The 20,533-nt window shown below is 50.3% G+C and overlaps 7 protein-coding genes across 7 annotated transcripts; 3 read left to right on the top strand and 4 right to left on the bottom strand.

The window, feature by feature from the left end:
- Window positions 1-954: 954 nt before the first annotated feature.
- On the top strand, window positions 955-2,837 carry PG997_005326 (Cyclin-dependent kinase 1; the record flags this gene model as incomplete). The annotated part of the gene is made up of 4 exons (XM_066809641.1): window positions 955-983; window positions 1,123-1,411; window positions 1,457-1,945; window positions 1,998-2,837. 4 exons carry the CDS (start codon window positions 955-957, stop codon window positions 2,835-2,837), a joined length of 1,647 nt encoding a protein of 548 aa, XP_066673259.1.
- Window positions 2,838-4,512: 1,675 nt separating this feature from the next.
- PG997_005325 (uncharacterized protein) lies at window positions 4,513-6,250 on the top strand (the record flags this gene model as incomplete). The annotated part of the gene is made up of 6 exons (XM_066809640.1): window positions 4,513-4,620; window positions 4,671-4,724; window positions 4,813-5,140; window positions 5,194-5,828; window positions 5,880-5,990; window positions 6,047-6,250. 6 exons carry the CDS (start codon window positions 4,513-4,515, stop codon window positions 6,248-6,250), a joined length of 1,440 nt encoding a protein of 479 aa, XP_066673258.1.
- Window positions 6,251-8,731: 2,481 nt separating this feature from the next.
- PG997_005324 (uncharacterized protein) lies at window positions 8,732-10,855 on the top strand (the record flags this gene model as incomplete). Its single annotated transcript, XM_066809639.1, has 2 exons — window positions 8,732-9,148; window positions 9,209-10,855. 2 exons carry the CDS (start codon window positions 8,732-8,734, stop codon window positions 10,853-10,855), a joined length of 2,064 nt encoding a protein of 687 aa, XP_066673257.1.
- An 879-nt stretch (window positions 10,856-11,734) lies between these two features.
- Window positions 11,735-14,680, bottom strand: PG997_005323 (uncharacterized protein; the record flags this gene model as incomplete). Its single annotated transcript, XM_066809638.1, has 6 exons — window positions 11,735-12,286; window positions 12,343-12,636; window positions 12,694-13,265; window positions 13,319-13,473; window positions 13,690-14,009; window positions 14,099-14,680. The coding sequence occupies 6 exons, from the start codon at window positions 14,678-14,680 to the stop codon at window positions 11,735-11,737; spliced, it is 2,475 nt and encodes an 824-aa protein (XP_066673256.1).
- Window positions 14,681-15,456: 776 nt separating this feature from the next.
- On the bottom strand, window positions 15,457-15,918 carry PG997_005322 (uncharacterized protein; the record flags this gene model as incomplete). Its single annotated transcript, XM_066809637.1, has 1 exon — window positions 15,457-15,918. One exon carries the CDS (start codon window positions 15,916-15,918, stop codon window positions 15,457-15,459), a length of 462 nt encoding a protein of 153 aa, XP_066673255.1.
- A 417-nt stretch (window positions 15,919-16,335) lies between these two features.
- Window positions 16,336-17,259, bottom strand: PG997_005321 (uncharacterized protein; the record flags this gene model as incomplete). Its single annotated transcript, XM_066809636.1, has 2 exons — window positions 16,336-17,110; window positions 17,165-17,259. The coding sequence occupies 2 exons, from the start codon at window positions 17,257-17,259 to the stop codon at window positions 16,336-16,338; spliced, it is 870 nt and encodes a 289-aa protein (XP_066673254.1).
- Window positions 17,260-18,139: 880 nt separating this feature from the next.
- Window positions 18,140-18,460, bottom strand: PG997_005320 (uncharacterized protein; the record flags this gene model as incomplete). Its single annotated transcript, XM_066809635.1, has 3 exons — window positions 18,140-18,193; window positions 18,251-18,301; window positions 18,365-18,460. The coding sequence occupies 3 exons, from the start codon at window positions 18,458-18,460 to the stop codon at window positions 18,140-18,142; spliced, it is 201 nt and encodes a 66-aa protein (XP_066673253.1).
- Between the last annotated feature and the right edge of the window lie 2,073 nt (window positions 18,461-20,533).

Below are 20,533 nucleotides of genomic sequence, written 5' to 3'. Positions count from 1 at the left end.
GAAATTAGCATTTCCGCAGAGCCTCAGTTTAGTACACACCGCCAAAACTCGCATATAGATAGCTTGGGCGGCTATCTACTCTGGCGGTGAAGAGAAGAGACATCCCAGGGTGCTTTAGATAGGGATCTGCTTTACGATTGATCAAGAGCCCAAATAGCCGGCGACTCGGAGAAAGGTAACGAAAACTACCCGGGTGGGGGGGCATCCATTCTGAATTGCCTGCCGGGAACCTCGTGAGGCTGCATGTCGATATGAGTTCTAGGCCTCGGCTGTTTTCGATAATCTAAATTGCCGATCCCATTCACGTCTTACCGACAAAGTCGCGGAATCATCCCGCTTGGGGAATATCCCATTCTAAGGTTCCCTCAATAATAATGTGCTTGGGGATTCTTCAGCGTCTCCGGCTGCTTGGATCCTCCGGCAATTGGCGGCATTGGCGATGGCGGGACGGGTATCTACCCGGTGCATCATCCGATCTACACGCAACCCCACTGAAGGCACTGCTGAGGGTTTCTCCTTCCTCTTTCGGGGTCAGGACAGTGTGCCATCAGTAATCTACTTGCGAGACTTGCATTGACTTGTGACACTGCAGCTGCACAAGAAAATGAGATACGAGCTTGTTTTTTTAGCCTAATTCAGATGAGGCTCTGCTTCTCGAATGAGATGAAGCTTGGGTTTCGATAATCGGAGCGGCGAAAAGAAATTGGCTTTTAAGGCAACCGGTGTAAATGTGTATGTTTGCACCAGCCTGCTTCAAGGTCACCACCCGGTGGCGCCTGGCACCCTCCTTTATGCCCTTTGTTTACACCGGTTGGAAAATTGGTGTCATCGTTGGCATATACGATCGTTCTAGGAAATGGTAGCAGAGCCGAAACAAGCCGATGGTATGATGGTTTATGCAGCTATCATTGATTCGGAACATGTTCGGAAGTAGAAGGTTGAGGCAGACAAAGAATGGCTACCCCTGAAGCGGTCTCTATGAGGTGAATAAGGAGAGTCGTCTGCCCAATATCACCACCACCATGTCCAACTAGAAGCGGTTGAGATAGTCGAAGTCCCGTGGAACTGATGATGTTTCTGATCCTGTAACTAATACTCAGGCCAGTGGACATGATGTCCCAGAACATTCACGGCAAGGGAGGCAGGCGTGCGTCTCGGCGTTCGGCCCCTGGATCAGGGGCCGGTGCAGGACCCCCTATTCGATGAGGCTGACCTTCCAATACTGGGCGAGCACAAAAAATCAGCGATTGGCAATCTGATGCGCACATTCAAGGTCGACCATATCGATGCCGCCGCAGATGGATCAAATGTCGAAGAATTCTGGCCTGCCAAAGTCCTTGAGAAAATCTTGTCCCGAGACAGGATCGTCCGTGATCTGAAACGGAAACGACACATGGTCCCAGGCATAAAGGTGGGGTCTAACTTGCATCTAGAAATTTAATTTGCCTCGTTACAGACTGACCAGTGCTTGAAGGGTCAGCTCAGCTCTCTAGCAGATATTGTGTTGGGGGAATATCCAGGTTCCCAGGGAGAGAAATACTTGAAGGTGATGGCGCTGCTTTGTTTATTGGAGCGCGAAAAGGAAATAATAGAATGGATTCGTTCAAGGGTCTCGGATATCTCTTTCCCGCTCAAGTCATGGAACCAGCAGCTGTATGACCGCAGCGGCCGACTTTTGACGTGCGTACAGCACTGGAGAAAAGCAGAATGCGAGATTCTGGTCAGAAACCAATGGGCCATAACCACTCCCTTTTTCCAGCTCAATCGGCATGGTAAACCAATACATTACAACTTCCCCGAGCCTATCATTTTACCATGGCGCAAACTGACGGGAGAGGATCATCTGAGTTGGCAGGCGAGCAACAGAGCCGAGGGAGGTTATGCTATTGTCCAAGGTGTGATGATGGCCAAATCGAGTTATGACTTCGATTCTGTACTCAGCAGTGTGAGTGCGGATCTGATACTTGCGGTCATTGCAGTGACTAATATCATAATAGCTGAAGTTCAGACCAAACGGATTTGCACTCAAGAAGATCAAATCTTCTCCACCACAAGATGATCTTGAAGGCATTCAGGCTGCGGAGCTTAAGCATGAGCTTACAAAGCTCTACTACTACGAAGTAGCCATACTCAAGCAGTTTAGCGACTCTTCCCAGCATCATCTTATCTTCTTGCTCAATTCCTTCACATTGAAACAAGACCTTTGCTTCTTGTTTCCTCACGCAGATTGCGATTTATTGGCCTACTGGGAGTCCATTCAGAGGGAACCACTAGCAAAGATCGAATACAAGAAGTGGGTATCCAGACAACTATGTGGTATCACCAGCGCGGTACGCACGCTGCATGCTGGATCGGTGACAACAGAGGGGGAGAGGCGTTATTGTCGACATGGAGACATCAGACCAGAGAACATATTGTGGTTCAGGAGTGACACCGACAAGTATGGCATCCTTGTCCTCTCGGACATGGGAGTGTCCACTTTCAACCGAACAGTCAGCAGGTCGAAGAAGCCCGCGATATACGTTGCACAGATCCCGGGATATCACCCACCCGAGTCCGTATTGGCTGGTGGTGAGGTCGATAGGACATTCGACGTTTGGTCCCTCGGTTGTGTGTATCTCGAAATGATGGCTTGGGCTCTTGGGGGCTATCAATACCTCCGCGAGTTCAGAGAGGCGCGTGTCTTCGAACCCAATACCCATGTCCAGTCGGATATCTTTTACAAGATCGAGATTATAGATAGTATGGGGGCCCAGGTCCATATGGTCAAGTTGAAAGATAGCGTCGTGGTGGTGAGTACAGATACATTCATTCGATGCGTATCGGTAAAGAGCTGATTTCGACCCGACAGTGGACGTGGAGATTGTACCAGCACGAATATTGCACTCCATTCATTCGCGGTGTTATCGACACAATCGGAAGACAGATGCTGGTTGTAAATGGGAACGACAGCGATGATAGGCGAGCAAGTGCGAATGTCCTAGGGCCTATCTTTGAACGACTCAATTCGATGAGCGATGAGGGTCACAGACCCCAAGGGCCTTCGAGTGATGTACAGTCAGAGAGAGTGGCAAGGGCGAATAGCGGGGTACAAGTGCAACCAGCTAAGGACATGCTCCCCCACTTGAGATGAAAGAGTAGGTGAGGAACGGTAATAGGGATACATGTTTGGCAAGTGGCCATTGAAACGTTGTTCTATATTTCTCCCCTCTTTCTATGATCTCCTTGACCTTCCGTTATTTCCTACATTTCGCATCTTCTATTTCTACTGGGTGGATGATGCTGTGGTTGAATGGAATGTGGTAATGGTTTGCCATCTCCTGTCATTGACGGTCCCCGACTGGGTTTCACACTTTATCGACTTAGCTGAAATGCGATGGGCCTTGTGTTCTTTGATTAAGGTGTCTCGCTAATGAAATGTGCATAATGAAAAAGAACTCCGACGCGAAATCTCTAAAGGCCAAACGGTTTCATCCATCCAGTGTCTCATGCGTAGTGCTCTTCCATGGAAATTCGTTGAAGTTCGTTAATCTCAGCCTGAATTGTAGCATATTTAGTAGCGTCAGAGGGGTTGGGGGTTGGACTCTGAGGGGTTGAACAAAGAGCCAGGCCTCAATTACCTCGACCAGCACTCGTGGTGTTCTGACCTCATACTGCCCTCTCCTCCACTAGGTGACAAAGTAAGCCTCGCACTTTATTTCCAGCAAGGGTGGACACACAAGAAGTCCCGCTCGTCCTGGTCCGAAGGTTTTGACCAGATAGCCTTCTAGGCTGCTCATTGCGCCATACCTCCCGCCAAAATAACGGATGTGCTTCATACCGGGTTTCCAATAAAGGATAGGTAAAGTGACGATGTCTGATAGTATTGTACTTTTGCGATGATCACGAGATCATTGAAATCGGAGTCATTGACAGTTGCTGAGTTGGCTGACGCTAGATCAAGTCGAAATTGTGAGGCTGTGAAATGCCTACGTGGTTAGGGCCGACTCCAAATCCAAGGAGGGGAAAGCATAGGTCACATGTTGCTTTTATGCCCTGTTATTCTTACGCTTTACTACCTCGAGGGGCTACCTACCAACTGCGCATTTCAGCACCCACCAAGGCATTTCAGTAACCACCAAGGAACTTTTATCAAATGAAGCACAGAGCCTGGTCAATAAACCCTCTAGCCGTGCAATTATCTGGTTACTCAGTCTGCAATATCATATGACTAATTTCTAAATCGGGTCTCACCGAGAATGCAATCCCGATCATTGAATGTACTACAGTTATGTTCAGCATAGCCACCGCCCCCTTCCGCCACTTTTTCGCCCCCCGAATCTCACAATATCTTTCGGCACCTCCAGCACTAGCGATCTATTTTTATCTAGACATCATCTAGCTATGGAAGCCTACTGCTCTCTCTGCCTTCGGAGAGTCTGAGCCATGGAGCCTGGATATAAAATTCTGTCATCTCGGATACTCTGTCGTTTTCTAATCGCCTACTCCATGTTGTCTACAGACTTTATCAACATGAACTGGATTCAAGACGACACACAAATCAGCACCATTGATTTGGAGAATGTCTTCAAGTATGAGGAGAAAGAAACGACTGTAATCACATGGTCAACGAATGACACGGTGAGTTGTTAGGCTCCTTCACTAGACATCTGTAGCTAATACTTGGCCAGTCTCCCGTGGTTCATCAGCTAGAGGATTCCGCTTGGGAAGGATGGCTACAGAATGTAAGTACTCCACTTCAAAATTTGGTAAGCAACGCCCTTTTTAGTCCGTGGACTTACTAATATCAAATCTGCTTGAAGCCTTGTCCAGAAGATCCGAGCTCCGAGCCCAAAGTGTTCATCATGTAAGCAGGCTAAGGACTGGATGAATTTCCTGTATTGTGTTGACAAAACATGGATTCTAGACTTGCCCGCGCCGGCCGGGAATCTCAGTCCATCAACTTCAGGGAGAAAACCGGGGTCTCTCACGGCACTGGGGGGGCAGCGTTATCTTAGGACAGTCCCTTTCTCACGGGCCACGTTCCGCCAAATAACGGACGGATTCCGTATACATGGATCTATCAGTACCGTTATAAGCCGCGCTGATGTTCCCGTCTTCTCGAGTACCCAAGTACAGATGGACGGCGATACTGCTTATGGTTGGTAAACCGCATGACGTATATATAGGGGCTATCAGCTTATTATCAGCCAGTATACAATTGCCGATCATCCAATGACTGGGGAAAAGATCTCGCCCTTACTGTCACGCATCTACCGGACTCGCAAACGACTTTCTGCATTATGTTTGGATGCGATAAATCCATTGAAGAGGCCGTTATAAGCCGGCTGTCCGCAATCGGCTCCGAAATATCTCATCCTCTCATCATGCCGGCAATACTGGTCGAGTTGGAACGCCTTCGTCACAAACGTATAACCGCCCAGGCTATTGCATCCTTGGAGACGAATATCGCAGAGCTTGACTTCGATACCGACAAGCTGGATGAGGAGTCGGGTCCCGGAACCGTGGGGGACCGAAACTCAGTCCGGAGATCAACCTGGCTTGACACGGCATATCTTCAGAATGGCCTCGTCAACTGGTGTTTACAGCTTGGGAAGCTTAGGAATTGTGTTGTCATGTTCGATGGGGACAATCAGCCCATTACTGTGGCTTCGGCGGAAATAACATCAAACAACCTACCTTCATACGTGGAATTGTATCAAGCAAATAGGTCAAAGGGGACGGGAAGGAAGATTGTGGCTCGAATAGAAGCCATTGAGGAAGAATATGCCCAGATAGTTCGCGACTGTAAAATGAGACTAGAAGGCATGTCTATGGCAACACAATGGGTACGTCAAGCGTTTGGTCGACTGATTCCCTTAAACTGACCTTTTTGCCAGGCTCAAGGAGAAACAAACATGGCCATAGCCAAGGCAACCAGTCGCGACTCGAAGCACATGAGGGCAATAGCGTTCATCACTATGATATTTCTGCCTGGTACCTTTCTCGCGGTGAGTAGGCCGATCCTCGAGGTGGCGAATTGCGCGTGGCTGATATGATACTCCAGGGTGTTTTCTCGATGTCCTTCTTCAACTGGCAGACCTCTGATGCATCTCTCGTATCGACCTACTTCTGGGTTTATGTTGTTATTGCTGTATTCCTTACTCTGCTAACCGTTGGCTCATGGTGGGTTTCTACGACTCATCGACGAAAGAAGATTCGAACAGGCTTCAATGATAAAATCAGGAAGCTTCAGGAGTTACCCCATTAGGAGACATTTGGCGTTCATGTATCATCGTGTTTCTGAAGATTATCGTAAGGAAGGCCGTATGAAAGTAAATACTCGGCACACCAGCCCGACATCAACAGATCTCATATATAATCAAAGGACCTATATTTCTCAAGTCAACCCCTATTTTGTCTACCCCAGCAAGGTATGAAAACTACTAGAAGTCGCCCGGACTCCAATTCCGTGGGTGCAGCGATGATGAAACCAGTCACCAAAGTACACCAGGGCTAAGCAGACCGACAACACTGTAATAAATGCTCCTTTCCCATCTTGAGTTCAACTGTGGGTGCAAGACTCTAGTTAAACTTGAGACTTACGACATCGAAGTCTTTGTTTGACTCAATGTTGTACGCGCCATGTCGCATCTGGCAAAGTCCTGTTAGCCTAATAGGTGACCAATGGGCGGTGCACGTACCTCGACTCTGAAGTTGGAGCTTCCGAGAAGGTTCGTTAACTGCTTCTCGAGTGCCTGAGGCCCGATGACCTTTGTGGATAGCCGCATTGTTCTTGAGGTGGTGCTCGTGGAGGCGCTTGTCGTTGGTGACGTGGTGTGAAAAGACATTCTGTTCGGTACATTGAGCACCGGGACCGCCCGGGGAGGAGGGATTGAAGGCTGTTAATACAATAATTGATACAGCCAAGCAGGGTAACGTAACAATAAAGGGGGCAGGTACGCAGGATTTGGCAGAGGGGTATGATAAAAGGGGTTAACCCTTGGATTCAGTATGAATTAGTGCGATCAGGTATCCTATTTCTATACGTTTTGCAGGCCGAAGCCTCCAACATTGGGAGTATTTCCATTCGGCAGTGTTTAGCCCTACCACTCTAATGCCGTAATTACTTCTCCCAGGGGCACCACGTGATTTAACGCGATGCAACGTTTCAATATTGACGCAACATTATGTCAGAGATAGGGAACCATCGGTGAGGCCTGATGCACCGTATCCCATTTATTGGATATGCAGTGCAGTTGAACCGCAGGGCTCACGGCTTTGAATGGGATTCCGGACAGACCCGGACTACTCTAACAGGTAATACGGCCTGCCGCTTATACCCGATAAACAGCCACCTTCCGTGTGGTCGGGCGCGTGTATGCCTGAGTTGCACCACCCCATGGGTCAGAGCCTGATGTCTTCAAGTACAACCTTGCCAGTGACTGCATGCAGGCGAACTAGCTCACCGACCTTATCCTGACCTATGTGGATGCAAGACACGTTTATCCACTGCTCGAAGCTTGCCCCCTTTTCGTCAGATGTGTATTTACCAACCGAATATATGGCGTCGCCCGGGCGTATCGCGAAACGCGCTTGTTGAAGTACACAGTAACCACTGTTGGCACCTCTCTAGGCATAACTGGTCCTCGTCAGCTAAGGCAGTCTACTTTCCATTATGGGGCTCAACGTGGCCTGGATTGACCAGGGTAGTTATCTACGTTGCCTTGACACCTGGTCAGAAGATGGCCTGGTCAGTATAAAGCCTTGCCCTCACCATGACTGATTCATCAGGCAAAACGATGATACATTTTGTGAGCTTAGCTCTGTTGCTTTTGAGCCCTGCTATAAGCACCCAACCAACATCGCACTGACTTTCATAGATGCATTCTCAATGGTGTAGGTAAAGGAGTCAACCTTTACTCCCGCGCCCGTTATCGCACCCAATGTCCAGATGAACGCCTTCTGCTGTGGAGGCTCAGCACCCTGCCATCAAATGTAAATACCTGGTGGGGATCTCTCAGCCTTTAGTGGCTCATTGGAGGCAGTTCATGAGCTGGTAAGGGACAGCATGCACTGGCCCGGATAGGTTGACGTCTGAGGCCGGTTTGCTTTTGGAATTCGTGGCTATCTTAGACGTATCAAAGCCCCCTTGCGATACCCGCCCAGCTCTGAGACACACAGGGGCTGTATTAACCATCTACATTTAATTACATAAGCCGTCCGCATGACGACACTATATAATGGCCTACCAGAACGCCGCTCACCCTCGGTGGAGCTTGCCACTGTATTATATCCTATCATATCATATACCACATTCTCTCGTTTTCCCCTAAGCCAGGGCCCTATCGCCTGTGCCCCGGTGAACATGACAGCTAGAAACCTGGCCCAGCCCAGATCTCTAGAGTCACAGAACCACCCATTGTCACCCGCGCAAAGCCTTCTCATTAGCACCAGCATCCATCGGCGACGTGGAAATAGCCCCCTACTTGTCCCTGGTCGCCTCCCAACCTTGCGTTATGCCTGGAAGACTGCAAGCCGGGCTGTGGCTCACTTATTCAAGGGTCCGCCGCAGTACTCTTCGCCTTTAGGGAAAAGGCTTCGAGAAGCATTGGTACCGGGCCTCTATGCCAAACACTCATTTTTACCAGTTAATGTAATATCTGAGCTCCTCACGGAAGAATCGATCAGGGAAGAATTAGCTATACACCCATGCCGACATGTCTCCCAGAATGCATACAGATGGGCTGCAATGATTACCACGCCCAGCGAAGGTTCTAAGACTGGGGCGAAGAAGACATTCGGCATTTTCTCGATGATTGATAGAGTTGATTTGATCGAGGAATTTATCGAATCGCAACCGAGACACTGCGATGATGAATTGCCATTCAAATCACAGGACCTTCCCTTGAACGACCAGTCCTGCAAGCACGAATTCCTCCGTGGGGTACAGGACTTCGTGTTGAACGAGATATTGAACATACAATGGCACTTTCTTGCGCCAGTATTTCGAAGAAACGGCCCTGGTAGTTCCGTCCAAAATCTTTCCGAAGGTGTCATATTGCCCATCTCTGAGATCAAGGAGCAGCGACCTTTGGATATTGGGCACTCTGGGACAGTGGCAAAGGTTATGGTTCATGCTGATCACTATGTTCATGAACAAGAATCTGTCAGTAATCGACGAATAGCTTTTCTCATTAGAGCGTGGGGCTGACATCTAGTCATACAGGGCCACTTCACCAATGCTGGTCGTCCTGCGTTGGATTCAAATGGCATGATGCCTTGCGCTATCAAGCAGCTTCACCTAGTGGGCGGCGAAAGGTATCAAGGCCATTATAAGGACGCCTGCGAAAAGGAATTTGACAATCTTCTACGGGTCCGAGAGCTTCGACACGATAATCTCATTGAACTTCTCTTTGGCTACATGTACAAGGAACGCTGTTACCTTGTCTTCCCCTGGGCGGACGGGAATCTGGGAAGTTTCTGGAGAGACCATTTCCCAACCGCGGACATGCTTGGACCCCAAGACCATCTTGCAAAATGGATTTTCAGCCAGGCCCAGGGACTCGTTGAGGGGCTCGAGCTGGTTCATGGCAATGGAGCTGGGAGTGCACCCAGTGGACAGGGGGCCGCGACGCATGGTACGCATGGCGACCTGAAGCCACAGAACATTCTGTGGTTTATGGGACAGTCCAAACTGGACGAACTCCCGAATTTGGGCCACCTCAAGATTTCCGACTTTGGCGGTACACAGTTTCATAGGAAAGTTTCGAAGTCCCGTGTCAACTGGAACGAACTTCATACAACAGACACCTATCAGGCCCCTGAGACGGTCACGGGCTACATGGTGGGTCAACGATACGATCTGTGGTCTCTAGGCTGTGTGCTCTTGGAGTTCGCTACCTGGTTTATCCAGGGCTGGCAAGGCGTCGACAACTTCTCAAAAGCCCGATCTGTGGATAGTGACCCTTCTGACGCTTCAACTCACAACAATGGCATTCTCCTTGAGCGATACGAGAAACGCCGTCAGAGGTCCAATTGGGCTGATTATAACCGACATTCCACGTGGCCAGCGGACACATTCTTCTATCTTCTGCCTCAGGGAGCCCAGAGACATGTTTTTGGAGCAAGGCTCAAGCGGTCTGTTCAAAATGCTAGTTCCCACTCGGTGCTTTGCTACCATATGATTTGCCACAAGACTTTAGCTAATCATAAATGGCAGCACTTGAATGATCTCTACAAGCACGCGAAATGCTCACGGTTCTGCGCAGACTTCCTCAAGGTCATTGAGGAATGCTTCCTGCGTATGAACAAGAAGAACAGGGTCTCGACCAATGAGATTCTGCAGCGGTTTGAAAAGATCAAACGCGCAGGCGAGTCAGACACGGAGTACTGGACTGAGCCGCCAAAGACGCCGGTTCGCGCCAGAACTAATCTATCTGACCTGGTTGCTGAAGAGCCAGACCTGGAGGGGATACTGGAGGCCTCATACCATTCATCTCAGAGGCGGAACAGCCCTGAAGATGGACACTACGTTGAACAGGACGAGAACAATCATAGAGACCAATCCCCAGATAGGTCTCAAATGGCTGTCTCAAACACTGAAGCCCCTCAGAAAACGGGCTATCTCGTTCCTATCAAGATGGAAGAAGGTAACAAGAGGAACAGCTACACCAGCTCTCAAACTGCGGTGTCACTAGGCTCTGTGCCTGGTGATTTTCCCCGCTCGACGGATGGATACAAGACCGGTATTGTGGACGAGATGGGGACAGCAGAAGCAAGGGTTGGATCGAGAAAGCGTGACAGAATGAAGGGATGCATCAAGAGATTAGACAACTGCATTAGAGCTTTTGTACAGGAAACGTTCTTTGACTAATGTTGAAATGGGGAGGTGGGATGCTGGACTTGAGGGCGAAGTTACCTGCAACCTTTCGCAGTACACTTCTTTAATGTACACATTATAGCTGGTGTCTATAATGAGGCTTACGTTGCCTCTAATACACTCATTGCATTCGAAGCACGAAACAGTTATTTTCAATCTGCGCCTAGAGAGTTCGTGGATGAGTTGAATTACAGGAAGCGACCCTTGACTTGTGTTAGCTACCGAGCTTACCTGTAAGATACTCCAGGGTGCCCTTTCGTAGGGGTTGTGACAGGGTAGAGAGCCCCAACGCCAACTTTTGGGCCAATCACCCAAGCTTGCCCCTGCCCCTGTGGCCGCTGTCGCGCAGGCCAATGTTTTTATCTTCTTCCCTACAGCTATTTCGCACGTACAGAATCGCTTGGAACACCAATGAAGGCAAGCACGCGAAGCAGTTGGAGCCCAAGATCAATATGCCACTTATTTTAGTCTATGCTAGGGACCTATGTGCAGTTGGTCCTATGGGTTGCAATAAGACGGACGTATATACGAGCCCTCACCCCGTGCAGTATGACTATGTACTTATAGGAAACGTACTCTACAGCCCCTCATCATGCGCCGCTTCGTTCCTCGTAACCGGATATCATAGTGAATCCTTCTTCAAACGCCATGGAGAAAGATATAAAGCAGGTAATTACACGCTCGTGACCAATGTGCATTTAGGCGTCATTGTATTCTGAGACTGATCCCACTATAATCTGCCAGATGCTCGCGGAAGTTGGTTTGTGGTCGACGATATCACTAAAGGGTGGGCATGCAATGTCAGCCTGGGTGCTGGTTGGGCGTGCGAACGTGGGGGGTCAAATGCCAAACTCGAGCGTGAATGGTGGTTACTCACAAGCCCCGATTGACTTCCTTATTGGGCAAGTCGTCATCCAGCGCGTCCAGTCGCTTCATGCCCCGGGCATCCGAGCCGAAGCGGACGAACTGGATCGCCGCCTCGGTCCTCCCCACATCGTGTTCCCTCATGCAGGCAATGAGGCTCTCGATGGGCTTCTCCACGCCGCAGGTGCCGTCGGCGGAGCGGTCCCAGACGCCGCTGGTGAGGACGTAGACGCTCACACCCGACGCCTTGGCGCCGCCGAGGGGAAGCGAGAGGTACTTGGACTGGCTCTTCTGCAGCTTCGGCTTCACGCCCTTCAGAACCTCGGTAAGGGCCTGTTCCATCTGGCAGTCGGCATTCATCCCGTGGGCGAAGCTCTTGGTCAGCAGGCCTTCCACTTTGCTGCTGCGGCGCCAGGTGGTGTTGTTCTTGGGCTTGGAGGTGGAGACGACCTCGACGCCGTTGGGATCCAGGGTTTTCATCAGATACGACATAACCTTGGCAACCTTGATGACCTCGTCGCGATGTCCTTGCATGTGCTTGGAATTATCCACAACGATGATCTGTGTTCAAAGTCAGTACCCAAATCAAGTCAAACAGTGTGTCTGGCGCAACTTACATAGTCGCGACCGCCCATGGTGCCCTTGATTGATTCCCAGCCGGGGAGGGTTCTCTGTATCCCCGTCTTCTTGGCGTTTAACATCCACGAGTGCGCCTCGTCTACCGTCACTATCGGTAACGAGGGTTGGCTAGCTGCATCATGAGAAGGTGGATCCAGGGGCTCCGGAGCGCCATTGCTGGTGTTGGTCGGTAAGGGTGGATCTTCAGCCTGGCTTACCGCTGATGGCGGGTTTGAATGTACTCTGTCTCGTGGATGCGCATTGGTGGGCGGAGGAAAGCTGCGCGATGCCGGCTGGGGTTGTTGTAGGGACAATCGGCTCAGAGACCCTGACAGTACGGGCTCGCTTACGATGGAAACCCTTGGTAGACCTCGATCATCTTCGGGGCTCTGAATAGGCTGTAATGGGGGGCGTTGCGGGGCTTGTCGCGCTTCATTCCCGGGCACTTGTCCGGTAGGTCTATTGGCGGGCGAGGTATCCTGCCAAGGATTGGGTTGTGCACTTCTCAATGGTGTCCCTGTCGCGTGTGCGGGATAGATGATCCTCTTCAGAGCGTGGACAACTTGGCGTGATATTGGTCTTGCCTGTACGTCGATAAGGCAAGAATTGATGACATACTCGACAATTTGGGTGGTGATGGTATCGGACCGTCGGCAATCATGCTCAATCCTATCTTGCAGCCCTCGGACGCATTTTAGGACGACCGACCCGTCGTGAAACGTGTCACTGCAGCCCAGGGCTTGGTGATCGTTGCATGATACGGCAGTCTCATTCATCCTCAATTGTCGAAAGCGCCGACGTTCAGCTTCCCCAAATACAAGCCATACAGCCGCCTCGACCATGATACATCCAAATGCCCAGATGTCGACGGTGGATGTAACTGTGTAGTCGACATTGTGGTTGAGGTGGAGTTCAGGAGGGCCTAATAGGTCTGTCAATGTAGTTTCTTTAGACATAACCAATAATCTCACTTACTGTATGTCTTCCCCGCTCCAGTATCGGGACCCGAGTATCTTTGAGGATGTGAATCATCTCGAACTGTGCTAGACCCGAAGTCGCCTATCTTGAAACGGAGTTGATTCCCGTCTCGGAAGACAAGCACATTGGATGGCTTCAGATCTTGGTGTATTCTGAATTGGAGGCAATGGTCAGTCTCTGTTCGGCCTCAGGGGTTCGAGTTGAGGTCACATGGGAGATGGAACTTCGTAGTGGAGACAAGAAAGGCCCGTTCTCAGACAAATAGGGGCGGAGCTAGCAGGTTCCTGCGTTGTAGGGTTGGGAGAAGGGTTTCGCTGGCGTGATGACTGTCTCGTCTCCATCCTCGGTGCAGGGTGATTTTATCTTACATGCTGTAGGTTTGGCCGTTGTTGAAGTTGTGTAGTGCCTCGAGTCCTTCAGCTAGGTCGAGAAACCCGTACCAGAACGTTCGAATGCCTTCAGATGTAGTAGGTGGATCGTTGGCCTTGTAGAGGTCGCGCAAGCTTCCTTCCTCAGCTAGCTCGAGTATGATGGTGTTGTGACGAATGTTGGCATCGGAAATCCAATAGAAGCTTCCGTAGCTTCGCACGATGTTCTTGTTCTTCCTTTGCAAGGCGCGATATGCTTTGAGCTCTTGGTCGAAGTTCGTTTTGTCGGGGTAGGTTTTGAAAACGACGTGGCGGAGTTGCTGTGGGTTGATTGTCGCAAGTCAGTCATTTGCATGCATTTAAGGGGTCGGGTCTTTCATGGAAGAATGGGTGCAGGCAATTGACTCACAGTCTGGTCGACATCTGGTATATTGATCCGGAACGCAGCCAATGTGGATTCTCGATGCTGGCCGGACTCGACTCTGAACTTTGGGACGGTATTGCCGTTGAGTGGCGAGATTGGCAGGATCGCGGACGGGTCTAAAAGCCTCTCCGACAGATACGGAGGACGATTGAAGATGACGGGGCAGAACCGCCATTGGTGCTCGTGGAAGTGGTGGAAGCTTGCTTTATCCGGGAACCCGCGGGGTGCTTCGTACCAGGGAAGGCTTGCGTCGTCATTGCCGTGGGAGATCAATGTAGGCAGGTGGTGTAGTACTGGAACGCTAGGCGATGTTGCCTGTACCCAAGCAAGAATCGATAATACTTGCAGATAGCCGTCGCGCACCGTGTCGCTATCCGCGGGGCTTCCGGACGATCGCAAAACAGCGTCTATCTTGCCGGCAGTCCAGTACTGGTACAAGTCGATGCGGCTCACGTATGGCGCTTCGCCGCCCTTGCATTTCAATCCGGGTCTTTGTTCGCGGCTTATGTCGCTTTGAAACTCGGCGCATTGGGTCAAAGCCCGAAACGTACGCTGAGCATGATCCATGATGCTGTGCATTCAAGGTGTCAGCGTAATGAGGGTGGGCGTACGAATCCTGTACAATGAGCGTCGTCCAACCTTCTGAGACGGCGAAGAGTTTGCCACGACAGGTATGCAACGCTCGCAGCCGTCGCACTTATACAATCCGGTCTAAAGCGACGGGACCCTAATAAGCGTAGCGATTGGATTATATACACCAAGTAGCACCAAAAGTCGCGAACGATACCAGGCCAGATTGCCTTGTCCAGTGGGTCTAGGTAGCCCAGCGACAAGGGACTGTGGCTCTGCTACCTACTCAGTGTAGGTATTTGTCGGTAAGGGCAAGGTTGATCAATAAACTGTGCGTGATGATGGCTTACTCTGGCTTGGGGGCACAGAAGAAAGTGCCAGTGGCAAAGAGCTGGGTGGCGTTTATAGGGCGATGCGGGCGGGTGGGCGAGGTGCATGCATGTCTCGGTACGGGCGAGCGCTGCCTACACAAGTCACCTTTACCCGCCTGAGAACGTTCGGAAAGAGGCCTCCGTGTAATTCCTCACCCCGTTTGAAGTCAAGGAGACTTAATCGGATCGCAAATACAAAATGCCTTTTAACACGAAAAGAAAGTATGCAACCAACCCGTAACGATGGAATGCCTGCTATATTTCAAGTTCCTCCCCCCGTGACCAGCTCGCCCCCACTCCCTGTCTTCTACTTCCTCCTTTTCGGCTTCTGCTGGTTAGTAAGCACTTCAGGTAATCCAGAACAACCGCAAAACCCGAGGATTAGTCCTTTGTCGTAAATGATCAGACAATCGATACCTGATGGTTGCCCCTGACTGCTCTTCTTTTGTACTTCTTGTAAGCAAACCAGAGCCCGATGAAAATGAGCATCATTGGCAAGCATATCTCGAAGTACAAGACGAGCAGGTCCGTATTCAAAGCCCAGGTCTCGCCATTCCCATGGTTTGGGAGTCCGGATATGTTGCTACTATCTTCGGGCGCATCGCCGAATATCGGCGTGCTAAATAAGGACTGGTTAAGGGTCAGAGGGTTGAGGTCAAAGGCGTGATCCGAGTTTAGTAAAGGCACCAGAAATCTTACTCCGAGAAAGGTCCCCGGAAGGAAAAACAGTGTCAAGAATGTGATGAAGTGCATCGACGATATGTCTCGCTCCGTCCGTACCGCAATGGTCTCCATATTCTCCGTGATCTTCTCCATAGCTTTGGATGACTCCTCCATGCGCCTGGAGGAATCGTGTTGTGCCATGGTGAAGATTTTGTCCATGTCTGTTCTCTTCGAGTCGAGTATCCGGCCATACTGTTTTGGCATTAGTATTAAGAAAGGATAGCTTGACAGCAAGTGATGCGAACTTACAAGGTTCTATCCGTCACTCATCCTCTCCAGAATTTTGTCGATCCTCAGAATATCCGACTGAAGATTATGTCCAATGGAGCCCAGGAGATCTTGAAACTGACGAATCGACTCTACGCAGTCCTCGTACTTTTCGTTTGGCGAGAAGATGGCCGACTTGAGCAGAGCTCCGTATATCTCACTGATCTGTCTGGCAATTCCCAAGTTGGCAAGAATTGCCGTTTTTGCATCCCTCAGCTTGTTGCAACAAATATCCAGTTGTCGAACGTTCTTGAAAGAGAAGCTGTTCAACACTTTCAAACGCTCTGTCGTCTAATCAATCTGCGCTTCTCGTTCCTGGCCTGACCTCGTGGTGTGTTGTGTCTCCGTCCGGGCTATCTCGTTTCGGGGTTGGACCGGACTTAACCCGCCAGCACTTCTCGGTAGTGTCTTTTCGCTGACTTGATCAAGTCCTTTTTCGCGTTGAAACGATAAAGTTTTCGCAATGTATTGATGCGGGTCCAAAGAGCCTTCTTCGGGGGGAATATCCGCGGCCGTGAGTGGCCTGAGGATTTTCTCAACCGTATCGTCAACTTCAGCGATATACCATGCCCATCCCTCAGTACACCAGTTGAACATAACTTGATGGGTCAGAAGGGACCGGGATAGTGCTTCGGCGGCTAGACTGTCACTGGCATTAGTGCTGATCTCATCTGTCCGCTCTCGGACGACGTTGTTCGCCTTGACGGTGATCCAGAAAGCTTTCCATTTGGCTAGGTCCAGAGTATGGTATGTGGCCGTCTGTCGCATAACCCACTTGTTCTTGTGTTCGGGTTCCTGCTGCTCCATGGCAAACAGCTTATAGCCAACACGAAGTTCGTCACCAGATCTTCCGATTTCCCGGATTGCTGTACTGGGGTGGCGGGTACTGCTGAATCGCTCATGTAGGATGTGCATGTGATGAAAGACGTTGAAACCGCCAAGTTCGCGGCCGAAGGAGCATATCAGGTCCAGAAACCCCGGTGACACCTGGTGGTAAGTACAGAGAAACTGGAACATCTCCAACGTGCAGTTCAAAGGTGCAGTAGAATGGCCTGCAGTGAGAAATCTACATTGTGTGTTGGTTTCGGTACTTTCTTTCAAAGTGTTAAAGAACACTTACAGGTGACGCACACGCGGGTCTGTCTCCTTATTTACGAGATGTTGCGTATAGTGACGATCCAGTTGGGACTTGTTGTTGATCTTGCTTCGCTCCATGTCTGTATAAACGCGTGATTAGTAAGATGAGTTATCAACTAGATGACAAACGTATCAAGGGGCGCGCACCATGTTCACCCGTATAGATTTCATGTAACCACACCAATGCGGGTTGGGAATCCCTGATGAACAATCTTCTGCTTTGGGTTTGCATCAATGAGCGGGTCTGCTCCGATTTCGACTTGCAGGGGCGTTTGCCGAGAAGATTGCCGGGCCAATCTTGCGGATCGGCACACCCCTGAACGAGCGCGTCAAACATAGCGACGCGATTTGGGTGTGATATCATGGGTATTGGAAGCGGGGGATGTTTTCGCTTTCCTCTTCCTCGGGACTTGTGGAGTAAACTGGAATGCTGGTTATACAGCTGGAGAAATGCTCATGCTGGGCCTGTGACGTTATAAACGGACTTCACTAGATGTTTTTATATACCAACAGTGGATTGTATACTTCCAAAACCGAAAGTATGAATGAGACGAATCTTAGATAGCCTTGACTGTTAGTAAAGCCTCGAGCCTTGTGCGCTTGAGTGCGCCTCACGATTCTTGTAGGCTGTGTTGCTGTCAAGACGCCCGTATCCGATGATATAACCTGAGATATTCGTGTAGTATAGTTAAGATTCGGAGCTGTGAATATGTGTTTTGTCTAGAACCACGATGATCTAAGGCTGTTCTCGCTTGTCAAAGGGCATGTCAGGTGGACTGAGCTGTACAAGGCATCCGCACCCCTGCAATGTACAGACGTGGAATGGTGGCGGGGATAGAATGATGCTATTATTGGTGGACTCATACACCCGACTACATGTAGGTACGCCTCCAAATAGCCTTTCGGCACAGAATCCCCAGGAGCGTCGAACCAGCTCCGCCACCGCTATCTGCACCCATCAAAAGTCTTGCTGGTGCGACTCTCTCAAATCCTCAATGTCGTTCAGTTGATCCTGTGGGATAGATTAAGTTATTTTTGTTGGTATGTGTTTGGCGGGTGAAACACTTACATTTGTCAGGTCTTTGGGGATTTCGGCTATGTAGCGGTCGTCTTCTCCCTCCTGATCAGCCGGGCATCAGCACTAGGTTGATCAGTCTCTAGGGGTGTCATGCGGTTTCCTCACCTTCACAGTGACGGGGCCAGCAGGGAACTGTTTGTCGAGGTACTCCTTGAGCTTTTCCATTTTCAGCCGGTAGGTCTTGATGTAAGATGTGGCCATTGTGCCGCAGCAGGTGTGGATGGTTTGTTTTGCAAAATAAGTCGCATGCGCCAAGTGTGAGATTCAGGTCAGGTTGACAAGTCTGCCCCGTCGGGCTCTAGGACAAGTGAATGCCTCGCTGCCATATTTATGCAAGTTTAGGTAGTACAAGTTACGATGAGGCTCTGCCAGAGACCGAATCTCGACCAGATATAGGTACCTCACAACACAGAGAGATCGTAGTGGGGGGTACTGCTGCAGAGCCCTCAGACCGGTCACGGCCACGAGATATCGAGTGTCACACCTAAGCCTTGATTGGGCATTCTCATAGCGGTGCAACATTCGAGCTGATGTGGGCGGCTATGATTGGACAGCCTTGCAGGGAAAAAGAGATACTAGTTGTCGATCTGGACCTGTGTGCCATACCTCGCTTCTTTCCTGGCACACATTTTGTCTTACTCCAGCCGGTCACCTTGCATTAGCCCCATTTGCTTTTTCAGACTTCTTCATCACCAGGAGCTATCCTGAGGTACACATTGAAGCACCGCACTTTCGGTGTATTACAAAAGCGAGGATAATAATTTGAGCCAGTCCAGCTCGAGGCCAAGTCAATATGAAAAAGGGTTCAAGCAAGAATCACTTACTATGAGTGGCTGAGAGTGGTTGGAGAAACCCAAAGCCGGGTCCTCGCGGTGGAAGAGGCCGGGGTTATCTATCATGACCAAGCCTGTGGCCCATGCCGCCGCACCAGCGAGACCTCAGCCCGATCTTACGTGCATATACGTACTTTAAGTAGGTTCGTATCCTCGAGAGTGGGGTCTTTGGCTCTCCATGGCGGAAGCACTGTTGGGCCCAATAAGTCCAGCGTGTCTTAGAAACCTGGATCCCAGCAGGGCTTGGTGTAGGCTCTGTCACGATCTGTTTTCAGAGTCTGCCTTTCTACTATCAAATGGGCTCTTGTATAATGGCTTGACCTTTGGGGGCCTCATGTGTGTTGAAATATACGTGTGATACCTGGGATGCGATATAGTACACTTCATCTGAGCGGCGTCAAGCCTAGGACTTTCAGTACGTCAATGCTGTATAACTGCCTAATATCACCGTCGCACTATGTTCGGAGCCTGAAGCCTTATGTGAGGGCTCTTATCTAGATCAGGCTGAGGCTACCAGATATAACTGGACGTGAATCGGGCGACACCCGATGCGCAATATGAGACCACATGCACCCCATGCCCCTGAAGGATGCGGTACCGAACCCCCCATTCCAAGCAAGGACGATTAGGCGCCATATGCCGCCGGCGGCGCAAAGGCGGAAAGCGGAGATGCAATCTCACAAGTCCTCGTCCGCCTTGCCAAGTTGCCCATCGCCCCTGTCACATGCGCTCATCACGAGGGACAATTTCTTGCCATAGCCCGATCAGGCAAGCTTTGTGGGCGCCCGAGCTTCCGTGGAGGTTGAATCGCCCTTATAATGTGGCTCCTTTTCGGGGTACAGGACCCGGGTTGGCGACCACCCACCAATGATGCCGGGCTTATTGAGCCTGTCCAAGGTTGAGTATATGTCGCTTTAAGTAAAACATGGACATCAACAAGCCCTGCTACAAGTAGCATCAGTGGTTTAGTGGTAAAATCCATCGTTGCCATCGATGGGCCCCGTGTTCGATTCACGGCTGATGCAAGAAACTTTCTTTTGCCTTTTTCTCGCCTTTTGCCCTCATCATGACCTCCACGGCCCATTGCGGAATCCGTAATTGAAATCGCGTGTGCGGTGAGAACTCCTCAAGCTCGTGCAGTCAACATACGGCTGACCTGGTCTATGATCGTGAAGAATATAGCTCAAAGGGCTGTTCTGTGGTGGCTAGGTCGCTCAGTCAGCGGTGTCTGTTGTGTATCGTTGATCCGAGTTGTGGGCCTCAATCAATTGGAAAAGAGATCATGTGCCCGACTATTCGGTAGACCCAGCGACGCTCTCTATCAACACGTCCAAAACGGCAGAGATGGACAAGCGGAGTGAATGAAACCCATGCCGGTCACCGTACGAGAGCCGTGGCGACGACAACGGTGAGCCAAGAGTACGCACGACGGGCAAGCCGC

The sequence above is a fragment of the Apiospora hydei genome, assembly GCF_038363865.1.
Source record: "Apiospora hydei strain CBS 114990 chromosome Unknown utg000004l_segment0_segment0, whole genome shotgun sequence".
Lineage (NCBI taxonomy): Eukaryota > Fungi > Ascomycota > Sordariomycetes > Amphisphaeriales > Apiosporaceae > Apiospora > Apiospora hydei.
Note: the sequence above shows the minus strand (reverse complement) of the source record. Positions and strands in the feature narration are given on the sequence as shown.